Consider the following 19,856-nt stretch of genomic DNA (forward strand, 5'->3'; position numbering starts at 1 on the left):
TTTTCATAATTTATATATCATCATAATTTTCTAAATTAAATATATTACTGTTGCCGGGACCAGAACTCAAATTTCTCTTCTAACACCAATCCAGTTGTGTTTGATGGCTTTTAAAATAAATATTAGCAAAGGCCATGTCTGTTTCTGAACACCATTGTGTCCTCAGCACATAGAATATTTACCTCCTGAGTTGTTTTATGAGTATATGTTTAGCAGTTGTCCGTATCAGACGACAAATGGAATTTGATGTGATTTGAGCAGAGAATCTGGGGAAGTCAAGGAGAAAGGAACTTCTCTCTTTTTTGAAGCCACAATTTGAGAGAATAATCAGATTAATGATATGTTTAGTTGTGCCTTTAATTATAATCTCTTTTACACCCAAACGGTTGCAGTAAATTTTTCTGAAAGTGCATGGAGCAGGACATTGGAAGGCTTAGGATTTTAGCCTCCTGCAGGAAATCCCAGGTGGCCAGAAATGTCCAGAGTTGCTTTTAGAGCATCATTTTGCAGATAATTCATATGACTTAATTCTTTTTCTGAGTGCAATTTTAGGGGAAAAAAATATTTTTAAAAAAACAAGTTATTTTCATCAGGCATAAATCTAATATGTTGCTTCCTAAACAGAGAGAGAGAAAAACGATAAGCCTTATGTGTAAGGACACTATAATATGTGGATCCACTTGTCCACCTGAGGTTATTTTGAAGTTCCCTCCATTGTGTAAATGTACAAATGCAAGACGTCTGCCTTTTATCCCTGAATGCTATGGTGTAGGAAATTCCAACCTCTAGGTCAAGAGTTTTTTTATTTTGTCTTTCTCTTCTTTATATTTCAAAGTGAAATTTCCAAAGCTTATGAAATGACCAGTTTGACAAGAAATCATGTCTTAAAATCTGTCAGATTTCATTTTAATTGTTTGGTCTTGAGTGACTCAGTTGCTCGGAGGAAGAATCACCTGTGGCATGATTTTAAACTTAGCAGATCAATGAAGCCTCCATTTCTCAAGTTGGGTCTGCAATAAAAAGTCACAAGGCATTGACAATTTCAAAGTAATCTTTATCCTCAAATGCATCAGCAAGTTTTGTAAAAATCAATGAATTGATTTTGCAAATTCTATTTCATTTAATAAAAGAAACAGTTTATTAAAAATTAAATAGATTCTAATCAAATTCACTAAAAGATACAACTGTTTTATTATCCACAATTGTTCATCCCTAACTGTAAAATAGAACAGTCTAGAGGAGCTAGAGAAGTAAATATATAAAATAAGGTTGTTATAAAAATTTTGGTTATGTGTAATATGTGTACACATGCCACAAACATGCACTTGCACATGAATTTGGTATAGATTTATAATAAATTTTTAAGAATTTCAATTCTAATTAAATAATAAGTATAACTAATAATTTATAATAGATTAAAGAAACAATTGATTAAATAAATTTAATTCTAATAAATTTTACTCTTATAAAATTGCCCCCATTACTATCATTAGCCCAGAATCTCATGACACTCTTAAGTATAATGCAAGAAAGAGCAATTTGCAAATTGACTAGTCAATTTGAAAATTTGAAGGTGAGACCTGCTAAGCATGGAAAAATCAAAATTCTTCAAGCCAATTAAAAAAACACTATTATTCAGCAAAATAGCAATGAATTCACAGACAAAAATCTATTACAGTAGACACAGTGAGGACAACTGGGTAAGTAGCATTGCCCTGTGTTTTACACACACTTCTATTTGAAGTACACACTTCTAATTGAAAAGTAGGCCTTTTCTTTCTAAAAGTAAAACTTGTTCATTTACTCAATATATATTTATTAAGTCTATGCCAGGATCTGCATAAAGCACTAGGGTTACAAAGTGAGAACATAGAAAGTCCTTGTCCTTAAAGAGCTTGTAGTGCAGCTGGGGAGACAGATATTGTTTAGACACAAAAATGCAATTCTGACTAGTGTTTTGAAGTAGTGACCTTTAAACTTTTTGTGTATTGGCCAAGTAAAGGGGCCAGGAAGGGAAGGCATTCTTGCTATAATAAAACAATAGTAACATGAAAAAAACAAACAAACAAAAAAAACCCCAGAAAATTCTCTGAAGAAAATTTAGCTGGTCAAGATGGGCAAAACTGACACCACAGCTAAAATTCAGCTGTATGACCCTCTGGTGGCCATTGTTCAGGGCCCTATAGGCCAGATAAAGTTTTTACCTTTATCTTAAAAGCACTGGGAGGTAATGGAAGTATTCTAAGCAGAATATTGATGTGAATTAATAATAAGTCAAGGTCAGCACATTGGAGGTTACTGTACTCAATACAGAAGAACTCCTCAGCACTTCCAACTCCTAAATCCTTTCCTTTAAATCTTTTCAAAGCCAGTTCTTAAAGAAAGCACATCAGAAGACCTCTGGCTTTCACATCTCTCCACTCCTGTTGCTTCATTGGACGAAGGAGGTTTTTGATTCCTGTAGACTTCCCTGTTTCTCTTCTAGGAGGCCTGTAATCTGTTTGACAGTGCCTATCCTCAGCAGAGTTTCACAGTCCAGAGATGGACTTTGAGGTTTCATACACCAAGTCTGGGTCCTGCTCTTTTACCATCTGAATTTAGCATCTGTGTTGGGAAAAGTGACCATAATGTATCCAGGAAAAAAAGGCCTTCCAAGGATACTCCCCCCAAAGCCTCATTACCAATCTCGCCTGACACTACCAGAAGATTATCACTCCCCTTTTCTGTCTTTGGAATTGTGAAAGTTAGGAAGAAATGCTGCAGGTTTATTTTTACATCCCAACTATATTATACCTGGGTGTTGGTTCCAGCTCTCAGAATCCCCAGCTGCTATCCTTGAGACTGCACAGCCTGTGAAGCAAGGCTGTCACTCAATGGATAGTCAGTGCAATACCATGACAGAGAGACAAGCACTCTTTTTAGCATTGTACATGTTGACAGAATCCTCATTAGTATGTCCATTTTATATATGGTAAAACTGAGGCTTAAAGTAATAAGTAACTTACTTATAATAAATGATGGTTCTGAGAGGTGAGTAGAAACAGTCTTGTTTTGGAATTGAAAGCAGTGCTATGATTTTATTTTTAATTTTCAATGGATGGCTTCTCAGCCTTTTGGCTAAGATCAAGTGTAAAAGTTTTCAGTGACAGTCAGTGAGGTGCTGAAAACAGATTCTAAATCCACAATATAAATCCAGCATCTAATGAAGAGAGAGAGAGATAAAAAGAGGGGCATTTTTAAGACTGTATAATCTGCATAATCTAATCTTTCTATACCAAAGTAGACCATTCTATAAATAGATGTTAAAATATTAATATACAAATTCAAAGAAATGTAATTGTCTCTTCATATTGCATAATGCCATTTGGAAATATTTTCTTTCATGATACTAGTGAATGATATTGAAATTTCCATTAGCAATTATTTAGTGATGAAGAAAGGCAGGGGTAATATGAATGAATGGAGGCGTTTTTAGATTCTCATAGCCATCTGGGAAGTTTCAAGAGGAAACAATGAGTTATTTATTTGTATGTGAAGAAAACACAAGTTTCAGTGTGATTAAGCAGAAGACTTTGGATAAAATTGTAATTGGATTCCTCTTTGTATAGGAAAATTTTTAAAAGCCTTTTTTAATTGGATAAAATCAATGATGAACATTTAATTGCATATATAAAAAAGCTCAGACTCCACAGCATGCCAAAGGAGGGACTGAACAAACAGACCCAAACGCCTTTCCTGCTCCTCTCCTACTCTAGCCAGTCCCCCCACACCTCCGCCACCTCTACTCTCTAGCCACCTTGACCTTCCTAATTCCATCACTCTCTCACGCCCATACGCTCTTACATGTGCTGTTCCCTCTTCCTGGGATGCTGTCTTTCACCTTCTTTGGAATGCTTTCCTTCTCCTTCTTTATACAAACAATGGCTAGTACGACCAAGTTCAAATGTCCCCTGCTTTATGAAGTGTTCCTTAAATTCTTCTTTCATTTCTCGCAAGTAAAATGAATTATTTTATGTACTATGTTCCTGTAGAATCCTATGCCTGCCTCTATTTTGCTATATCATATTGTCATGATCAGTTTATGCCTATTTTGCTTGTAGACTTTGAGACATTTGAACCCAGGATTTTTAGTTCAATAATTTAGGTGTTGTTTTTCTTTGGATCCTAGGGATTGCAGAGCACACAGGCACTGATAGGAATAGGCACGGAAACGGATAATCTCAATGTTGCGTTATATGTACACTCAGAAAACTACAGTTAAGGAATAGAAAGTGTTTAAAAAAATAAAAAATAAATAAAAAAAAAGCTTGTTCATCCATATTTGGATGGGAGGGACTGAGATAATTCCTGGTCCAGTTGTTGAACAGTAGGCAGAAATTAGTCAGGACAAGAAGGGTACCAGGAAAAGAAGTGGTATGTCATACAGAGGAAAGACCTGAAAGAATACAGAAGCATGAAACCGCAGGGTGTGTTTTGGGGGAAACACAAGCATTTCAGTATTTTTGGAGAACAAATTGATAGGATGTAGCAATAAATGAGGCTGAAGAGGGGAATCTGACAACTAAGATAGGAGATCTATCTACCTATTCCTCCCTGTCACTGGGTGCATCTTGAAGATGACAAGATTTGCTGTTGTCTGTGTGGAGAAATAATAATGCTTAGATGCATTTGGGAAAACTGTTCTGACTACATTGTGGAAAAAGCACAGAGAGGAATATGGGGGCAAGATGGTAGTCAGAGCTCTACAAAAGAGAGGAGGAAAGTCTGAACCTTTGGGATTGCTCCAGGTGTATTTCCACAGGTGGGCAATACATCTTTGTTGGATGTATAGAAGGATAACTGTATGAATGGATAGATAATTTGAAGAAATTAAAGTTTAATCAGTTTGTCTGTTGTGATCTGAATTTTTATGTCCACCCCCTCCAAATTTCTGTGTTGAAATCCTACCACCCAAGGTGATGGTATTAAGAGGTGAGGCCATTGGAAGGTGATTAGATTAAGAGGGCGGAGTCCCTGTAAATGAATTTAGTGCTTTTACAGAAGAGGAGTGAGGGAGGCTGTTTTCACTTTCATCCATCGTGTGAGGACATGGTGAGAAAGCTCCATCTATACATTAGGAAACAAGGCCCCACAAGACACAAAATCTGTCAACACCTAAATCCTGGGCTTCTCAGCCTCCAAAACTGTGAGAAAGAAATTTCTGTTGTTGATAAGCTGCCCAGGTTATGGTATTTTGAACCAACAAAGTTAGTCTTATACCTGGAAATTGTTACATTGGTGCTATTTTATTGCCATCAAAGCTGCTTTTTAACTCCTTCTAATTATCTGTCCAATACTAACCATAATCAGGAGTTTGTCAATGAGCTGTAAATCGTACATTCTCAATGGCATATATTTCTCCTAAGGGGGCAAACATTGTTTTTTAAGAGATAAAACTAAAAAAAAGTATTCTTTTTATTTAAAGCACAGATACACAAACAGTATAAACACAGATACATACACGGATATGCAATCTATCTGTAGTATGAGAATTTCAAGGAGGAACAAGGCAAATAGGAAAAAAACATTCAAAAATTTCCTTGAGGGACAATAATGAAAAAAAGGTTAAGATATGCTACTCCAGATAATTGTTGTAACTTCAGTAGCATTTGCTAGTTTTAATACACTATAGCGAGTCTCTTTGTTTATCATAATTGTACTTAAGACTGTCTGAGTATTTGGGATTCAACTTAGTGTTATTGCTTCTTCTGTCTTTAGTATCATATTGACTTTAGGAAAATATGCCTGAACAGAAAATTGAAATATTCTCATGACTCAGAGGAATGATATTTTAAATGTAATACTCATATTTCATCTAAGCAAAACAAGCTATTCCAAAAGAATGTTTCATCAATCCTCAAAGCAATCTATTTTATGGAAAAACAGAAAAGAACACTCTTGTGCTCTCCTGCCTCTCTCCGTGGAGATAACAACTTGTTCTAAATCCAGGCCTGGGAACTCTAATTTCAGAGTCATCTCAGGCGTCTTAAGAGTTGCTTCTATGATGGTTCTGGTCCTAAGATGGGAATTTAGCTGCTCAGTAACCTCCCATGGCCTCCTACCCAAGAGATACAGCAAACAAGCCATTCAGTTAGAGCTAATACAGAATCAGTACTGAACTCAGCACCACTCTTATCTACTCCACCTCTCACCTCCCACGGTGAGTGTGTTCGTTGAAAAATCATTATTTCAATCCATGCCCACACAAGAGAAAAACACAATTAAACTCCAGTGGTGGTGGGGTGGGGAGGAAGGAGATGGAAGAGGGGAAGAAGGAGGGAGATTGGTGTTCTGTCACCTAACAGGCACAATGTAAGGGTACATGGCACACCTCCTGGGACAGGGGCCCAAGTACAACTTGGATTTTATCTAACAAATGCAAACAGTGTAATCTAATTGTCTGTACCCTCATATTAATGTGAAATTTTTAAAAAGAAAGAAAAATCATTATTTCCAGGCAATGCACTAGTTGTGGCACTTTTTCCACTGCCTTCTCTAAAATGTACAGACAAGTGATGCTGCATGAACAACAGAGCTGCTTCACCCGCACTGGCCAGGCCAGAAGAGAAAGCAGCAGACGGCACCCCTGAGTGGCTGCACACGCATCGCCACAGCAGCTGTCTTTCTAACAAACTTGAACGCACTTGTGTCTGTGCTTCAGGGATCTACGTTTTTCATTTCAAGATAGAGTTCTCTTCGGAAACTATTGCTGTGGAGACCAGATTTCCCTACCTGCTAGTCTATTTTCTGAAGAAAATGGGCCCTTCAGATCCATGTTATGCTATTTTAAAAGCAACTGGATCATCCTCCATCAGGACAATGTATATATTAAAAATGCATTTACTGGAAATTATGAATCAGGGATTTTTAATCCTGCACTACCCACAAGATTAGTATAGTCTAAGGCAGGTGGCACAGTTTTGCTTGGATGGGTTGAGTTTCTTTAGATACACCTTCTCAGGACTGGTAAAATGTATATGGATTGCCCTTCCTGCTTCAGCCTCATTCAACTCTTTTTAAGTTTTCAAAAGGAGCATGACTTCCTTCTTTCCTTGACTTTCACAATACTATATGGCCCAGATTTTTCTCCTACTTCTGTACCTACTTCTTTTTGCCTTTTACTGACTCTACTTTTCTACCCTTAAACATTATTCATCTTCAAATGTCTCTTCCCTTCTCCCTCCACACAATCTTTCCAGGTCATCTTATCCACTCTCATAGCTTCAGCTGTCCTCTACATCTGATGGCTTCTGAGAGGCTCTCTGTCCTGAATGCCAGACCTACATTTAACTACCACTTACGATCTCCTCTCATATGTCCCAAAGTGACCTCAAAATCAACATGTGTAAGACTGAACTTATCACCTCTGCTGGAAAGCTTTCACTCCAATGATGTCCACCTACCAGAATCCTGCGCTCTGATGTTGTCCACCTACGGGAATACTGCTAGACATCTAGGCGTAATTCATAGCCTCTTCCCTCTCCTCCATCTACACCCAATTCCACACCTGATATCATTTTATCCTCTCAGCCCCATTCAGATATATTCAGGGAAGCTACTGCAATTCAGGCTACCACTGTCTCTGGTCTGAGTGACTTCAGCAGCCCCCTGTTTGCTGTTCCTCAGTCTAGTCTTGTTCTCTCTCACTTATCTCCACTAAAAACAAACCAAACTCTCTCAATTACAAATCTAATTACAGTATCCCCCGATTAACAGTTTTCACTGGTTATGCATTTGACAATCCACTTTAATGTGTTTTTTTCTTTCTCTAATATCTTTCAAGACTTCTTTAAATCTTTATACAACTTCTTTGAGGTTCTTAAAATTACTCTTTCCTTCTCTCTTCCCTCCCCTCTCCTTATTTTCTAGGAATTTAATGTTCACACTTCTTTTGTTAATACACTATCATCTCCCTGGCCTCAGTTTATTTATCCCTCTATCATAGAAACCTCCCTTCCTGACCTCCCCCACCCCCAAGTTATAGCAGATTCCACTCCCTGTGCTGTCATAAGATACTGCACATCATCTACACCACCACCCGTTTGCATCTGCCGGCATCCCCTCTCTGAAGCAGACAGCATGCTTCTGTCAATGAATAAATAAATGTAAAATTTCCTCCACTTAAAAATGAATTGCATCATCCTCCATCACCCATTCCCAATTTCACCCAGCTAAATATTCTTAATTTCTTGATATTCAGCTCAGGAAGAATTTTTCTGAAAGGTTTTACCTGATTTTCCAGGCTAAGGAAAATCTTTCCCAGACTTTCCTCTGTGTTCCCATGGTAATGCGTGAGCTCTTATAGTGAAAGGCAGAGCACACTGGGCCGCTGCTCAAGATCCTCAAAGCCCACATTTTACTCAAAGCGTTACAGTGGTCTATAGCGTCCTGTGCTCCCATTTCCTCATTATCTCTTTGCTTCATCTTTTACTTCTCTCTCCTTCCCTTCTCTAAGCTTAGGCATACTACCACTGTGGGCCCGTGGCAGTAGCCAGAACGCTTTCCCTAGATATCCAGGTGACTAACTTCTTCAGACCTTTGCACAAATATCTCCTTCTCAATGAAGATTTTTAAACCACCATATCTTAAGTTTCAATCCTCTCCTTCCCATCTGCATACTCCTAATCCTCCTTTCTTTACTCCAGTTTACAGCACCTATTCCATCCTATCAAACCATATCATTTACTAATGATTGTTACTTATCGTCAGTCACTTCTTATGAGAATGTAAGTTCTACAAGGGCAGACATTTTTATCTGTTTTGTTCACTTGACTTTTCTGGGTACCTACAATGCTGACTGGACCTTGATAGGTGCTCAGGAAATGCGTTTGAAGGAATGAACCCTGATCACACTGTGTCATAGTTATCTTCCTTGTCCACCTACCTACCAAAAAATTGTGACCTTTTTGAAAGCAAGGACGTTTGGTTTTGTGCCTTTGTACAGTATCTTAGCGTATTTCCTGAAAACAGCTCATAATAAATGTTCACTTGACTTTTCTGGGTACCTACAGATGCATATGTTCATCTCTGACCTCACCACCCAATAGCTATGCAAGATTTGCAATCTACCATGCTAAATCAGAATAAAAATGGAAGAATATTGTTTTCTTAGTGAAGAAGTTTCATTGTAAACTATACAGTACATGAGATGTCGAAAGATGAAGAGTCCAATAAGGACTGCAGAGAATTCACCATGTCCATTTGGCCTTCATTCCCTATCTCTACCTATGTCTGGGGCATTTATCTTAGTTAGAAAATGAAAGGGAAGTCTGAGAATTGTTGAGCTTGAAGAATAATGCCTTTCTGTCTATGACTTCTCTTTTTGTTTCCTTTCTCAGAGCTCTTCCTGCCATGATGCAGTGGGTCCGCACACAGAAGCCGGGAGAAAGTGGCATCAATATTGTCACTGCCGATTTTGTAGAACTTGGCGACTTTATCAGCACTGTCATAAAGCTCAATTATGTCTTTGATGAAGGAGAAGCCAACACTTGATAGCACTATTTGGAACGTCCATGAATATGATAGAGGAGATTCATTGTATTAGGCATATGTCTGTAAACACTCTGATCTTGCTATTCCACTGAGTCTTGGAAGAGATCAGGGCTGGTAGTGGGTGGGAAAAGGGGGAAACCATTTTTTCAGTAATTGTAATCATAGTCTGTATTACTATAAATATTTCATTTCCCATTTGATGAGCAAAATCTACTTCTAGTGATAGGGATAAAAAAGATAAGTGAATTTTATTTTTCAGAATTAGTGTTCGTATTGTATGGAGTATTTATTTGATTGTGTTCTCGAATTTCAACCTAGGGCTTCTACACTGTCTGTGACCTCTAACCTTTCCACTCCCTTGCTCGCTCGCTCTTTTGCTCAAACACTGTATGGGATTCAAAACAATTTGATGCCTGACTTTATGTGTATTAAATTGTCGTATTGAAATTTCTTTGTTTTGTGGGACTTGATATAATATTCTGTAGTCATCTGCAATTGGGTAATCAGAGCTTAACTTTTGGTCATAGAAAACCTGCCTCAAATCAATTTTCCTGCATCAGTAATATTGGAGGCCATAATCAGTGATTTTTGTGTTACATGAAAATAATAGTGTTTCATAGTATTTCTATTTAAGGCAGCTAGAGAGTAAACACTTTTTTGAAATAACTATGAATGCCAACTTCATAGTGAATAATGGTTGGAGATGAGGGATATGGATTGCATTTTAATTCAGTGATCTCTTAGTATTGACCTGCAAGTGTCCTGTAAATTATAAGGTACAACAAGTGTTTTAAAATCCAAAACCTTGAAAAGCACTCTTACAAAATCCCTCTTAACATTCTCTTGATAAAAAAATAAAGAAAGGAAAGGGAAAAAAGAAACAACTGAAAAGCTGCACAAGCTTTCCTACCAAGCTGACATATTTTCAAATATGTAATTCTAAATCTCAGATTGTGAGGAACATTTCTCAAGAAGCTTAAGTTCAGTTTTTCAACTTGAAGAGAGGAAAGGAGATGGGTGACAGAAAGAGTTAGAGCAATGATTTGAAAACTATGTTTATGAAATCACAAGATTCACGAAATACCTTTAGGAAATTCTTGAAATACCTGTGGTCTGGGAAGATTTGTTTAAAATTGGCACCGAATCATCACTTCTGGGTCTCATCCTACCTCAGGGATGAGATTGAGGCAGTGGCAAAAGTTTCACACTAAGTTTCTAACATTTGATAGTTCAGGTCTACACAGAAGAGCAACAATAACACAGCTTTAAGTGCTGCTTCCTCTTTGGTGTCTTTGTGATATTTGAAAATTCTAAAAAAAATCCTAAGGAGAGCACAATAATCTTTACCTGTGTGTCTCACAGGAATACTGTGAGGCATTTATGAAAAACTGTAAAATTTGCTGAAATTCTTAGAATTATGAATGATTTTATTTATTTTCATATTTAGAAATAATCACACTTGAATAGTTTCCGGGGACAATAGAGTCCATGCAAAGTAGCATTACAGAGAAATAAAAGCACTCCCTCAGCTTTTAATTAATTTAAACGCAGCACATATGGTTAATCTTTTAAACCTAGATAAGGGAGCTGATTTCAAAATTATCTATATCAAGATTATAAATAATCAAGAGTTGACTTCAAGATTATAAATACTTATCAGAAAATAATACTTTATTAGCAACTGCAGGAAGAGAATAGAACTTTTTATGCTGAAAAGAATGTTCATGAGGTGTGTGTGGGTAGCTGTGATAGACCAAATATCATGTCCATACATACAACAGATGTTTTAAATATTCCAGTTGTGTGTATACATCTTGCATGATATACCATGATATACCATCCATGATATACCATCATATACCCACTTCCCTGCAGGCAGACAAAGATAAATATACACAAACACACAGAGATAAGGACGGATACAAAATAATTCTTTTCAAGTGAAAACATTGATAATATTAAATAATTTATTTTTAAGACTGAAACTCTTAATAACAGGTGGGAAAGAGTAAGAACTTTGAAAGTGGAGTTGCTGATTATATTAAAATAATTTTGCAAAAGAAAATCTGGCTTTGAAATGTAATGGTTTATAAAATATAGTTATTTTCATCTTCCATTTTCTCTCTTCTTGTAGTTTTACCATCTTTTCATGGGGCACTGAATATGAATCATTTATTTTTTTTATTTTTATTTCTTTTGCAGTTTTTGGCCGGGGCTGGGTTTGAACCTGCCACCTCTGGCATATGGGGCCGGCGCCCTACTCCTTTGAGCCACAGGCATTGCCCTGAATATGAATCATTTTTAAAGGATTCTGGATTGTTGAAATTTGTGTCCTCTAAATTTTCTTTGAAGGCAGACCTTGTCTCTCACTAGCTATCCATTTCTCATCCTTCAGGAGGGTCTTTAGCCAAGCACACTCGCAATGGCACAAGGACTTATATAAATATGATAGAAGACAGATTTTTTCAACATATTAATGAAAAAATATAATATGGCGTAACTATGTTGTATTTGCTTGAACTTAGATGCCTTCTTGTAATGTTTTCTTAGAATTAACTGTCATATTTGTCATCTGGGTGCTGGAAAAAACAAAGCGGCTGAGGCTTTGGAATAATTGTTCAGTTTCTTAACAGAGGAAAGTATTTTATTGCTGTTAATGATATGCACCCATCAACCTTGTTGGACAAAAGGTACTTTTCTCTCAATGCTGTGTTTTCCATGTGGGCATACAGTGCCTATGTACCAGGCGCTGACAGTAAATGGATTTGCCTTAATTTCTAAAGGGGGGGAAGAGGTAGGAGTGAGCTATGGGTCTTCCCGCGAGACTGCTAGAAGGAGAGCTCACCAGCAGGGGAAAGGAGAGAAGGTGCCTTTGGCTGTCCAGAGCACACTTAGGGAGCAGGCTCTGAGCCTTCACGGAGCGAGAAATGGTGCCCTGCCATGGAAACTCACCCTCAGCCCATTCCTTTGTCTTAGCTGGGCATTGTCTTTGCAGAGCTGGGAGCACAAGGGCTACAGATAGGCCCCGAGATGGCAGGAAATACATCTTGGTGCACTTTTTCTTTTGCTTGTTTCTTACAACTTATTTCACAGGTCCCACAAGGCAAAAAAAAAAAAAAAAAAAAAAGGAAAGAAAGAAAACCAAAAATCAAACCAAAACAAATTTAAAAACAAACAAAACCCAGAAATATGTAGTAAAATTCAACCTTTACTCAATCTACAACAGGAAATCGACAGAGTGGGTGGGATGAGGGGAAATATGCAAAGAGCATCATTTTTAAGTTTGTTTTCCTGTCTGTAATTTGAAGGAGCAATATGGTAAATACATCTCCCTTCATCATCGTTTATGTCTCCCTTATTACTACACAATCCTGTGAATGCAGAGAGTGAGGGGGCATCTTTCATAAGCCTCAGGATATTCTATATGGTGACCTCAATATTCACTTTCAGCCATACTGGGAAAACTCACTTTTCATGACGCGCCACCTAACAGTGAATGTATTAGAGCATAAAGTGTTTGGCATGGAAGCACCTGTGTATAGACACACGCACACACGCACCCCCCGTGTACATTACAGAAGTCGAAACTGCACTCTAAAGATCTGAATCTTTTGCCATTTTAATTCTTAAAATCAATATCACCTATGTTAGTAGCCATAAACATCATTTAAATATTTGAATACTTAAGAAGAGAAAAATCACTAGAAAAATGCTGAAAAATGAGACTATCAGAGACAAGATGCCTGGCAGTAACATTATACCCCAAGTTGGAGAAGCTAAGCTGGAATTCAATAGAAACTACAAACACGCACACACCTCTTCGCTTAAAGTTGTTTTAAGTTCCTTTGAGGTTCTCACATGTATTTAGCCAGAGTTACCTGTTCAGGTTCTTTCCTGTACAGATTCCATACTAGAAAGCTGGAAGTCTCAGGAAATGCGTGTTTCCACGAGTTTCTCGGTTCTGCAGTTATCCACTAACACAATCTTCTAAATTTTGACGGCTCTGCCGAACAGGAGCTCCACAGGCAGGCTGCTCACATTTTGAATTGCTAAATGAAAAATAATGCACAGTGTCCCTCAGGATATGCTAAAACAAGGTTTTTAAAAGCATTGTATTTAACAGCACTTTAGTCTTTTCAACTAGATTTCAGTGGTATCATGGTGTAAATGCTATATTTGCCATAACATATTGGTGGCTCCTGTGTTACATAGAGTTTTAAAGCTCTAAATTGTTTTCCCAATGACAACAACAAAATGTTCTGTAGAATTTGTAAAACATGTTGATTGAATCTGTTTAAAATTGTGTAATTTTTATTTCACTGTGGTTCTATTTTGAAGATAGTTCTAAATGTGTATTTGTATGAGTCGAAAATGTATGGTTTTATGTGGTGTGTGAGTGTGAGTATATTGTATCTTATCAAAAATCAGACTTATCCTAAAAAAAGGGCACATTTTGACTAGCCTTAATTGGTTGCCATTTTTTGTTGTTATTTTTGCAATTTGGATTTAAACAGACATTATATTTCTGTTAATAATTCTTCTTTAATTTTATGAGGAATGTGCTTCAGAACTGATATAAGTTCCACAAGCAAATTGTCCAGCTTGTGGCTTTTCAAAATGATCAAACATCAACTAACTTTTGACTTCATCATCATATAAATAGTTTTACATTCACCTCTATCAGCAAGGGAACCAGTATACCTGTAACGCTGTTTCTCCCAAGATGAAACCCATTTTGCTTTAATGACAAGTTCTCCATGAAATTTTTTTCTACAACCATTACTTTTAAAAAATTGAATCTTCTTGGTTATGATGAATTGCCTTGGCACTATGAGAGCCACTAATGGCTCATTAATATTAGGTGGTTCCAACATGGTTTCTTTCTCAAAGAACAGCATGCAACCCTCTTACACTTTTTCTCTCTGCCCTGTATGTGGAGGGCATGTAACCCTCTTTCACTTTTTCTACCTGCCCTATTTGAAGATCTACATGTGTTCATCCTAGGAGCAAAAAGTCTGTAACCTTTGGAGCCGGGCGTGGTGGCTCACACCTATAATCCCAGCACTTGGGAAGTTCACGCCTATAATCCCAGCACTTGGGAGGCCGAGGTGGATGGATTGCCTGAGCTCACAGGTTGGAGACCAGCCTGAGTCAGAGCAAGACCGCGTCTCTAAAAATAGCCAAGCATTGTGGTGGGCACCTGTAGTCCTAGCTACTTGGGAGGCTGAGGCAAGAGAATCACTTAAGCCCAGGAGTTTGAGGTTGCTGCGAGCTGTTATGCCATAGCACTCTACCAAGGAGCAACAAAGTGAGACTCTTGTCTCCAAAAAACCTCTGTAACATTTGGGCTTGGGATGTGGATATAGGATATTACTAATCTTTTCATTTTCTTCTTTTCTTTATCCTCAATTATTTCTTTTCAGTATTTAGTGCTGCTGGATAAACTATAGGACACCCAGTGAATTCAAATTTCAAATAAACAATGAATTTTTCTAGTGTTAGTATTGCCCATATATTTCAGCAGATATACTAAAAAAAAGGTTGCTTTTCTAAAATTCGAGTTTAACTGATTACCTCTTGTATTATTTCCCCTAAATTTGGCCACCCTAATCGCACTGCCTTTCTATCTTTTTTAGTCGGGCTACCTATAAGGGGTGAGTTCTACCTCCCTCCATACTCCTATAGTAAGATACCTCATGACAATATTATCCTTCATGAAGGAAAATATTGGGCCATGACAGGTCCCAAAACTGGTTAATAAAGGACCAACTCAAACACAGATGGAATAATCAATCAAGTATCTTTATAGCATTAGTACCATACATACAAAATTTATCTTAACTTGCCTATCATAAGGCCCAGGGTCTTCTCATTAATCACTTAAATAACCCCTCAATTTGGGTTGTAATTGGAACAACCCAAAACATACCACATATTTAAAATTCTCCTAGAAAGTGGTAGTACCTACCAATTTAGTTCTAGCATTTTGTTTAAAATTCAATTCACTTTCCTTTCAAAGAGGTAATAAACAAATCCATTATTCCCTCCAGTAAAACGCTACCACAAATTATTTTTATCAGATTAGAACTGGTAATGTATGGAATTGTAGAAAATTTAACATAGAAAGGAACTCTGTTCACTGTGGGAAGAAGAAATAAGAAGAGACTGAGTGAGGTATAGACAGAGGTTTGTCAGTGTCCCTTCAGAATACTGAGGGAGGGAGCTGGGCCAGAGATGGGGAACAGAATGTGACCCCAACACCCACCGCCTGACAGAGATTTGATGAAGCAAACTATAATGACCACCACTTTTTTTTTTTTTTTGCAGTTTTTTTGGCGGGGGCTGGGTTTGAACCCACCACCTTCGGCTTATGGGCCCAGCACCCTACCCCTTTGAGCCACAGGTGCCGCCCATGACCACCATGTTTTTAGGAATTGAAACCCAAGAAACCCCAGAATATGAACAGTGAAATAGAAGGCTAGTTTCTAGAAGAGTCTGCAGAGAAAGAACCATGTTGGAGTTCCTAAAATCAAGCTTTCAAATACTATTGTTTCCAATGGTGAATTCTTCACAGCGAATTCTTGGGTCTGAATGTCCATTTAGTTTTGAAACATTTTTTGTAGCTACCTCCTTTCTTGAAATTCCTATAAACACTATAGGAAAACCCAAATCCCTGATTATAAAATATTTCTATCTCATAACTTATGTTTGCACAAATTTGTGTTAATTTGCTTTAGTTCTAAAGGATGGAAATTTGCAGATCTGGTGACATTTCCTTCATTAGACATCAGAAATTCACCACAGAGAGACAGATCTGTGCCTTCTCTTTTTAGGATTTGGTCTTTGATACTTTAATAAATGTGGTGTAATGAAATCTATGCCCAAAGTCTGTACAGCAAATGTGAATTTTTTTGATAAGATTGTGTTCTAAATGTAAAAACAATTTCTTTGTATTCAGTGAAATGCCTAATAAAGTCCTGGTACCAATTATCTTTTTTTTTTTTTATTTCATATTCATCAGTGCTTCATTATCAGCTTAAAAATGGATTTGTTAAATAGGATATGACTCAGAGCATCAGAAAATACAACTCTTTTTTAAATATATGAATCATCATATTAGGATTTCCTCCATAAAAAATTATGTTCTCCATCAATAAAGGCAATTGTTCAATACCCTTAGCTTCTAATATTATCACACAGAAAGCCAATCGACATAGTAGTATTGAATTAATATAGTACATTAATATTTTAAAACATCATCTCTAAGTTAAAGCTAAAGAAATTCTACTTTTGCTGAGCCTCCACTGAACTTAATACATGAGACATTATTTTGGAAATAGAATTGCCTTTGTATTTCCCCAAATAAACTCTACCCATTGGGGTTCAAATCAATTTTTAAAACTAAAATTAAGTACTTTTTTTTTTTGTGGTTTTTGGCCAGAGCTGGGTTTGAACCCACTACCTTGGGTATATGGGGCCGGCGCCTTACTCCTTGAGCCACAGGCGCCGCCCCTAAAATTAAGTATTTTAATACTATTATAAAGACAGTACAGAAAGTAAATATGATCTAAGATTACATTTATGTTTGAACGTGTACATAAACCCAAAGAAAGGCCCTGTTTGCTGTATATACTAGTAGGTTCTTGACATGAGAAGTTTTCTATTTATAAAGCTCCACGTTCAGGTAGTGTATGTCTGCAGATACGTCACATAATTATATCTTGTGTCCTTCACATAATGTTGTTATAAGTTCACCAGAGCTATTGTTTGCCAGTCAGCAAACATTTGTCTACTACCCTGTTTCCCCGAAAATAAGACAGTGTCTTATATTAAGGTTTGCTCCCAAAGATGCGCTAGGTCTTATTTTCAGGGGACGCCTTATCTTTCCTGTAAGTAGGTCTTATTTTTGAAGGATGTCTTATTTTCAGGGAAACAGGATATGTGGCAGGCTCCCTGATAAGCACTATAAAACATTTCTGAAAAGTTCCTTAGGAAAATGGACAAAGAACATCTTTGGTAGTTTCTCCCTCAGATTAGCAGGTGGCACTATTTTGTCTCCTAAGCAAGAAAACTAGTGTTCATTCTCAATGATCTTTTCAAAGTAATACCACCAGATAGTAAAATTGTTTGAACCTAGTTATTTTTGAAAACCTGAGAAGAAAGGGAAAAATTTCTAAAATAAGTATACTTGGCAATGAATTGGTCATGGCCACAATTAGTGAGGAGTAGAACACCTCTCTTTTCCTGGCACGAAATTCACTACTATGTACAGGGCACTGTGTGCAGGCCATCTGCTACTCATAACTTCCAAAACAGGAAAAAAAAAAGAGGCTCCATTCCTTCTCCTTTCTCCCCTCACCTCTAGGATTCAGGTAAAACTGATTTTGCTCCACAGGAGGGCCTGACTGCATGCCAAGATGTTAGCAAGTGGAGTAGTACATCTCAGCTAAGCTAACTGCGTGTTATAGAAGTATTGCCCCCATCCAAGGTAAAGATGGGGTTGCTTCCTGGATCAAAGAAGCAAAAACATCATCTGGGATAGAAGAAGATATTTCTTTTTAGGCAGAATGAAATATTATACCATGATAGAGCGTTTCAACATTGGCTCTCAGCATGTGGTTTAATACATTTTCTTAGTAATAAGTCATAACAGTGACAGCATAGGAATTAAGTGGCAAGGAGTGAACTTAAATGTCATTGGTCACTGCTGTGATATTCTGTCATCAGTCCTGTGGATAGAGATATTTGAACATCTCTATCCACATCTGAAGCTATTAGTCAAAAGTGAACCACATAAAATTCTAGAAAGCAAGAAATCACTTGCTTATGACCAAATCAAAGCAAAGAAATCACTTGTTTGTGACCAAATCAAACAGTGGACAGGTAAGTACTAAGTACATGTTAAGTGGTGACGGTGGTTCAAACAAGTACAAGGCAGTATCCTGCGTCTCTTGTGTTCCTTGAAGAAATACTGAGAACATGAGGAGAGTTTAGAGGAAAATACTCCATGTGTACAAAGACCTGTCTCTTCACTGTAAAGTCAACTCTAAATTTGTGTGAAGAATATGCACCCAGGGGACTTGGCTTATAATGCATCTATTTAAAAAGAGCTGAGAATGGGGGGGGGGGGAGATTACATTTTGAATTTCAATAAAACCTCCTGTTAAATTTTCTGTGCCATCATGTCTTTGTAGATACACATAGAGTTGCATAAATATGTTAATATAAGTGACACAGACTCCTGCTTCCACATGAGACCCCTGCTCACACACCCTTTTGGAAGACTCTTACTTTCCTCACACTTTTCTGAGCCTCTAGAAAATGTTTCCTGTTGGCTTAGAATAAAATGGCATGGCCTCTGGCTCTTGGCTTTGGCTACTTTCTCATCTAAATGCCCACTGCCATCTCCAGTCTCTGCTCCTTTTTTGCCAGACCTAGTAATCTGCCTAGCTGACACTGCTTATCGCTTTACTACAAAGGCAGAGTCAGTAACCAGGAGTGAGTGGTCTGTGGCCAGTGAAGCTAAGTGAGGAGATGCTTTTCCTCTCTTTATGTTGCAGTCCAGCAGAGGGGCTCTTGTGCTCTGATAACTACCCAAGATCAAAAGGGAAAGCTACTTTCATTTTTCGATACAGCTCTCATTCTCTGTCTCTCTCTTCCCTCTCCCATATTTATGGGCTGGAGACAGAAATGAATTCCAGTGACAGCCTCCATACTATTCTCAAAGTCATCACTCCCCTCTGAAGATCAAAGTTTTCTTCTAGGACAAATCTATTGTACTGGCTTCCATTCTCTGGAGACATTATCCTAGTAGGTTCCTTAATTCTTATACAAATAGGCCTCTGATAGACACCCCTCTCAGTCCTGTTATTTGGACTCATTTTTGGACCCCAGATATGTGCAGTTTAAAATAATCAGCAGCTCCTGCCAGCAGTCATCTCTGCACAGCCAGAAAAATAACAAAATTGAGTAGGGGGCTTTGAACTTGGGCTCCTAGCTTTTCCTTAGGAGTATTCTTCCTTCTCTTATTTGCCTCCCCCCCAAAACTTATTCTCTCACAAAACATAACTGAATGAGCTCATTTACCATGAAGTACTAATGTGACTTAAAATAGTAGTTTTTCAAGTGTTGCTTAAAGTGCTTGTAAAAAAGTGAAAATCACAAAGCAGTATGTCCCTGGATGGCTTTCATAGGGAAAGGCCAGAGGCTTTGTGGCCCCTTTCCCTGCTTCTAAGTTTTTTTGAAGGGGTCTTTGGAAATTCCCAGGACTCCAGAGAAGCCCTTCTCAAGCTATTGTACATGCAATTACCTGATATCTCAGTAGC

At 37.6% G+C, this 19,856-nt stretch overlaps 1 protein-coding gene and 1 long non-coding RNA gene across 2 annotated transcripts in view; one reads left to right on the forward strand and one right to left on the reverse strand.

Annotated features, from left to right (window-relative positions):
- PLCXD3 (phosphatidylinositol specific phospholipase C X domain containing 3) overlaps nt 1–16,519 on the forward strand; it is a 190,994-nt gene extending 174,475 nt beyond the window's left edge. The window contains exon 3 of the mRNA XM_053591605.1: nt 9,378–16,519. Within this exon, the coding sequence (XP_053447580.1) occupies nt 9,378–9,531 (154 nt within the window). The 3' untranslated portion in view covers nt 9,532–16,519. The remainder of the gene's footprint in view (nt 1–9,377) is intronic.
- On the reverse strand, nt 894–13,534 carry LOC128586082 (uncharacterized). The gene is made up of 3 exons (XR_008380178.1): nt 13,410–13,534; nt 3,006–3,199; nt 894–1,010 (listed from the first exon to the last, which is right to left on the reverse strand). It is a non-coding gene; the product is annotated as an uncharacterized LOC128586082 (long non-coding RNA).
- Nucleotides 16,520–19,856: the final 3,337 nt, after the last annotated feature.

Source organism: Nycticebus coucang, chromosome 1, assembly GCF_027406575.1.
Source record: "Nycticebus coucang isolate mNycCou1 chromosome 1, mNycCou1.pri, whole genome shotgun sequence".
NCBI lineage: Eukaryota > Metazoa > Chordata > Mammalia > Primates > Lorisidae > Nycticebus > Nycticebus coucang.